The sequence below is a fragment of the Ischnura elegans genome, chromosome 1 (assembly GCF_921293095.1).
Source record: "Ischnura elegans chromosome 1, ioIscEleg1.1, whole genome shotgun sequence".
Classification (NCBI taxonomy): Eukaryota; Metazoa; Arthropoda; class Insecta; order Odonata; family Coenagrionidae; genus Ischnura; species Ischnura elegans.
Window position 1 is genome coordinate 13,353,961 of NC_060246.1, and position 6,000 is coordinate 13,359,960.

General features: G+C 38.4%; 1 protein-coding gene across 2 annotated transcripts in view; it reads right to left on the reverse strand.

Annotated features, from left to right (window-relative positions):
* Positions 1–5,505, reverse strand: part of LOC124155873 (HEAT repeat-containing protein 3) — a 42,321-nt gene extending 36,816 nt beyond the window's left edge. The window contains exons 1-7 of one of the 2 annotated variants that reach the window (XM_046530045.1): positions 5,222–5,505; positions 4,965–5,137; positions 4,643–4,730; positions 3,443–3,624; positions 1,481–1,590; positions 781–945; positions 178–489 (exon numbers count right to left, since the gene is read on the reverse strand). In XM_046530045.1, coding sequence (XP_046386001.1) covers positions 178–489; positions 781–945; positions 1,481–1,590; positions 3,443–3,624; positions 4,643–4,730; positions 4,965–5,137; positions 5,222–5,377 — 1,186 coding nt within the window. In that variant the 5' untranslated portion in view covers positions 5,378–5,505. The remainder of the gene's footprint in view (positions 1–177; positions 490–780; positions 946–1,480; positions 1,591–3,442; positions 3,625–4,642; positions 4,731–4,964; positions 5,138–5,221) is intronic. The other variant, XM_046530036.1, reaches the window with a different exon arrangement.
* Between the last annotated feature and the right edge of the window lie 495 nt (positions 5,506–6,000).

The window sequence follows — 6,000 nt, forward strand, 5'->3', positions numbered from 1 at the left end:
TGATCCCTTTGGGAAGCAAATCAATCTCAAAATAGCCATATTTAATGACTTTGACCATATTTCAGACAACCAATCACCCAAGTAGACATAAATATCTTAACTCTTCAATAAATGCTAACCACAGTTGATGACATAAGTAAGAAATATTTAAAAAATATTCAATGAGAGTAAACCAACCTTCCTTATAGTACAAATTTGTAAGAAGCTCTATAGCAATTATTTGGGCATTGACAAGGGAGGTCACGTCTTCAACAGCAACGGCACAAGAATCATCAGCATCCATTGATTCACTGGATACTCCCTCTTCAACAGATTCTTCAACCGATGATGGATTTTGATCAGTTCCATTTTCCTGGGTTAACTTTTCATCAACTGCAGATAGAGCTTTTCTATGGTCCGTGGCTACTGCATCTTTTATAGCTGCTGCTAACCTCAAGTTAAGAACAGGGGATATTCCTGGAGAACTTTTTGATATATTCATTACTATTCCTGGAATGAATGGAAGTACAGGCGGAAATGTATAAAAACATTTGAATCAAATAAAAAAAAGAATATGTAACTGAAAAAGGCCATACTTAAATGGCTTTCTTATAAGTTCAACTGTTCTTAAAACACACAGGATTTCAATGCCTTCTGAAAGACAAACTTAAAAACCAAAGTGACATCTTGCTGAAGTGTCATGCCCCACAACTTCGTTGAAATGTAAGAATAACCACTTCATTTAGATCCAACATTACATACAGCGATATAATTATTTTTTAAATCATTGCACCGAATTACCGGCTGCTAATACTCGTAGGAGGAGAATCTGCGAGGACTTTTGGCTGCTTGCCATCTCCTCTTCAAATGCAGGAGAGAGGATTTTGGTGAGCACTCCCTCAGAGGTCTGCCTGAGTTCATGGGCGGCAACCTCATTATTTTCTGTCACAGTCTGAAGACAATGGGCTGAAAATAATAAATGAAAGTAACTTCCAATGAAACAGAGAAGCTGTAAGAAAACCTTAAGAGGTAGACAGAACAATTTTTATGACCACATCTTGAGGCATGGTAGTCTGACGAAAACAATCACCAGGGGATTTTACACTTTCCTGGCGAAAAACATGTAAAAACTCTTCCCGGGATACCGCGCGGGTAAGATTATATGAGAGTGCCGACATTTCGGGTACTTGTATCCCGAGAAGAGTTTTTACAAATCACCAGGGGACATTTCTTTAATGAATCAATCAATTGCCTCTTTCAATTACCAACTTCAAAATAAATTACTGACAGCCCTAATTATGTCAATTCTGTGAGTGAATATGATATTGAGCTAAGTTTAGCTACAATCAGGATTTGTTTTTTCGATAATTTTCAGATGATCCCAAGTGGGCACATAAACTGGTCATAAGGAGAGTATCACACATCTCATATTCGAATTTATGCATGATATATTTATGCAATACAACATAGTATTTTTAGCTATAAAAAATGTCTATCTTACCAACAGCCACCGCAGCATCAATTCCACATTCCTTGGGATCGAGGCAGCTAGAAATGCATGATAAGATATTTTGCTGATTGAATATCTTCACTGCAAGATCACTGCTTTTGCTGCAATGAGATGAAATATTTTAAGTTGGTATGTATTTTCTACTACCAAAAATCAGAACATTATTCAATGTACATGCAGGGCATTCCACTTTAACCACAGACATCAGGATTTTCATGTCAACAAGCAGCTGAAGTTCTTTAACAACAATCTCAATATAGAAGTGTGGGTGAGTGAAGAAATCTCTCCTGCATTTCATTGCATAAGTGAGACAGATAAATATTCTGAAAGTCTAAAAGTTAAAAATATAAGTGGAGCCGGCTAGTTTATGATTTTGATTAAATTTCAACCTTGAAATAAACATCTCCAGCCTAACATGCCACCAACAAAGATGAGTATAAGAAGCAAAGGACCATCTCTTACGATGTGACGAGGGGAATATGGAACCAATTAAATGTCCCACCAAAAATATTTTCAATATTCTAGCTACTACAGAAAGACTTCCCTATAAGAACATGTGTATTATACCACATCCTATTGCAATGACACCACTGAAAGAAATTACTTTCTTCCAGTGGCGGCTTGCCCGTAAGGACTCTCAGACGCCACCCCTCCGAAAGATTTGAAAAAGGAAAAAAAAAATATAAACAACCAATCAATTGTAATTATACATATAATTAACCAAGGTGTTTTTTCAATCGCATGCATCAAAAATGTAGGAAAAACACACAAAAATAGCACAAGAAGTTCGCATTTGTAGCCGTGGGGCGCTTGCCAGAACATCCCAATCCATCACCATGCAGTTATACGAAGAGTGGTAGTGGTGGAGGCTACTGGTGCTATGACGCGTCTAAGCTCGTGCCTTATGGAAGCCTTTGGACGCCGTCCGAGCATGCGCATAACGACGTATCTAGTGAGTTGACATCGCCGCGCCGCCCGGCAGCCGTATTATCTTGGTATTGCAGTGTTGCAGTAAACCTTGTTTTGATGACCAGTTGACTTAGCATGTGTATATTGTTTTCATATAAATAGGCCTAGTTGTAGTTCAGTTAATCGAGTTAGTGATTGTTAGTGTTTTAGTGTTAGTGACTGTTTTGTGTACTAGTTTCTCTAGATTCCCTGAAAAACTCACTGAAATACACAAAAAATTCAAAAATTTTGACCCCCCGGTGGAGTGTGCCCCTCCCAGCACTTGACTCACGAGCCGCCACTGCTTTCTTCAGTGAAGTCATTATGTTTACCCAACAAGAGGTACTTACACACCCCTGTAATGGTCCATTTTTTCAATTCTTTGTACACACACGACATCTGATAACAATAGGGTAGTTTCCTTCATCAAAGAAAGGGAAAGGCATTGATTGCGATTCGTTACCCACAATTAGTGTATTCATAATATACAAATTATTTGGTTTTAGAATTCCCAGTTTAGACTAATGGCAATGGTCAATTTTAACTGCATTTGAAAAAGGCCAGATTGGCCTTGCCCCAAGGTCACCTCACTTGCGGCAACGGGAACCAGAATGACGTCATACGGGGTTTTCCAATCATTCATACTTAGCCATCACGTTTTCGCGCGCTCGAAAATTTTCACTTTTCATTTAATCGCGAAAAATAGATAGCGTCATTTATAAATCTAGAAGCGTGAAAGACTACTCCAGGAGTAATAATCTTTCGGTTTAGGCAATAAAAAAATAATAGGAAACCACCCTATTGTTTTTACCTTTGCTTCCTTTTATTTCTGAGTGACAGCAACCTTTTTTTCCCTTTGTTCCTGCTGGTATTCACAATATGAAGTAAATATCTACAGCATAATCCTGGATAAATTAGCTTCAACAGGCAGCCGAGCATGTGAAAACATCGAATATTGTATATAACAAGTGTAACATAAAAATGTGTAACAAATTGATTACTCACCATAAATTCCATAATATGTGAACACCTTGAGTGAAAGTATTCACCAGCAAATCCTCCTTGAGCTCTGACCCAGAAAGTTTTTTTACTCTTTTGGACTTCTTTTTGGATTTCTTGTCGTCATCTAACTCCATGGGTGAGGCATCACCATTGCTACTGCTGGCTAGCCAATGAGAAGAGTAAAACTGTAAGGGAAATTAATACAGAAGAAGAGAAAAAATGAAGATGAGCGAATTACCAGAACAGACAAATAAAGTAAGTGACACCTTGGGCTTACAACTAATTCAGGGACTTGTCAAGGGCCACACACTGAGGAACATGATCAACCTAACGTGAAACATGGTTCCAACAGACGGAAAAAATTGAGGCCATTCAAATTTTGAGGAAGCTAAAAAAATCCTTGGTGTTTACAAGTTGTGAGAAAGAAAGATGAGCTGATGAGGGCTGAAGAGACTTGAATCTTGACAGGAACTGAGTGAGAAAGTAAAACGGTACTGAGGGCACATCTTCATAGGAATAATGAAACCAAAAACTGATGGACGAGGTCATGACACAAATGAGCAGGCAAGGAACAAAAACTGATGACAAGACACAAGACCACAAAACACCATTTAACGATGATACTTGGGTTGCGGTTCAGCCATCAATGGGAAATAAGGAAATTGAAAAGAATAAAATGAGATATACAACTAGTGTAACACCCAAACCAATTTGCAACTATTGGAGGTCTAGAAAATAATCACTTAAAACATGGCTAAATGGGTAGTCAGAATAATGATTATGCGTTACACGTTGATTATAATTAAACGTTAAGATTAGAGAATGCTGGAGTAAGAACAATCCCTTGTGACAAAAAGTAGTAGGGGAAAATGGTTAAGTTTCACTGGTCACTGGAGAAATTGGTATGCAAATAAATACGAAGGCCTTAAAGAGGAGGTTATAATAAAAGTGCATAAACGGAAGCTTCCTTTCATGTACTTATTCAACTAGTTGGAATCTTACACTCGGAAAATACATATTCAATCGCGAATTTCTACTAGTGAGATACGTACCGGTATCATTATTAACCTTTCCCTATACTCCTCAAAGATTAAGTTTCAACCGGCAATTTACCGGCGTTAAATAATATCAAAGCGAATTAACTTCATTTGATCATAGTATTCAACATGAAGTGTTCAGGGAACGAATATTCTCAGTACTTACTTTCTCAAAAAGGGCAAACACATACGTCAGAACATCTTCGTCCACAAGAACATCGCATATTTCTGAAATCCCCATTCCAGTGATGTTTCTTGAAAAAAGGAAAATTTACAATTAGAACGTTCCACGATTAAAGAGCATGAAAAATTTAAGTACCTTCACTTATTCCCAATTAAGTTTTTGATGATACGAAGACAACACTAGCCTTTACCCCTACATGCCATAGGAAGTAAGCATAGTGATAGCCTTAAAATTCAGTATCCAGATAAACACAGGAAGATAATTCATGAAGGAAATTCAGTCATTAAGTAAAACAGCTTTAAACCTCAAGGCAACAGCAGCTGCTTCTCTCACAACTGCAGCAGGATCAATTAACAAAGGTCCCACAATTTTTACGAGATTATTTTTCAGCATACTCTCAACAAATCCGTCTTCTTCCGTCATCGACGATAGGGTATTTAAACCACATAACTTGGAGTCCAAGGCAAGAGACCCCATCTGCAAAGATGTCACCCCACGATTGATTTTAAAAACTGTACAAAATGGATAAGAATCGAATTTCAGAATGCTGAAGACACTTACTTGCTCTTTCACAGTTTGAATTATGTGCTCATGCTTGCTCGATGCATTAACAGGGCTGGATCCTCTTTCGTCATCCTCTAACTCGATGCTCTTTACATTAGGTAAACCGGTGGGATTATTTTCTTTTCGATACCTACGATTCCTAGCTTTCCCCATTTTCTTCTATTCGATCACAGCTTTGTCAAAAATGATTAATATGGTTTTTAATGCTCACCGCTTTGTCACATGGCATCCCACTAAAAACACGGCTAATCGGCGCATTCGCATGTCATTTGCTTCAAAGTTCAAAGTGCACTAAGTCGCTACCAGGTGTCATCTGTGTTCCTTATGTTTTGCTTGATCTACTGTAGATGACCTCAGCAGTGATTTGGACTCCAGCGGCTCGCAAGAATTTTAGAGCGGGAACGTATGATAATATGGCCCTATTCCGTAAGCATAGGCGGATTTAGGGGGGGGGGGCACGTTCCCCCCAGACCCTTAAAAAACATGCAAGATATTTAATATTCAGTTCGTTTTGTATTACGGGGCATCCTTGTGTCCCCTCAGAACAATATTCCCGGTTCCAGCCTCGCTTGTGCCCCCCCCCCCCAGAAAGAAATCCTGGAACCGCCCCTGTCCGTAAGCATAGTTAGGTACTTACCTTTCAGTTTCATGCGAATAATAGGCATTCAATGACTTCCCAATTTATTTGATAAAAAATATGATTTCCGTATCGATAAGGCGTGGTCTATGTTTTTTTTACTGTTTTGTAGGAATATTCTGCCTCAAGTGAGTCGCAG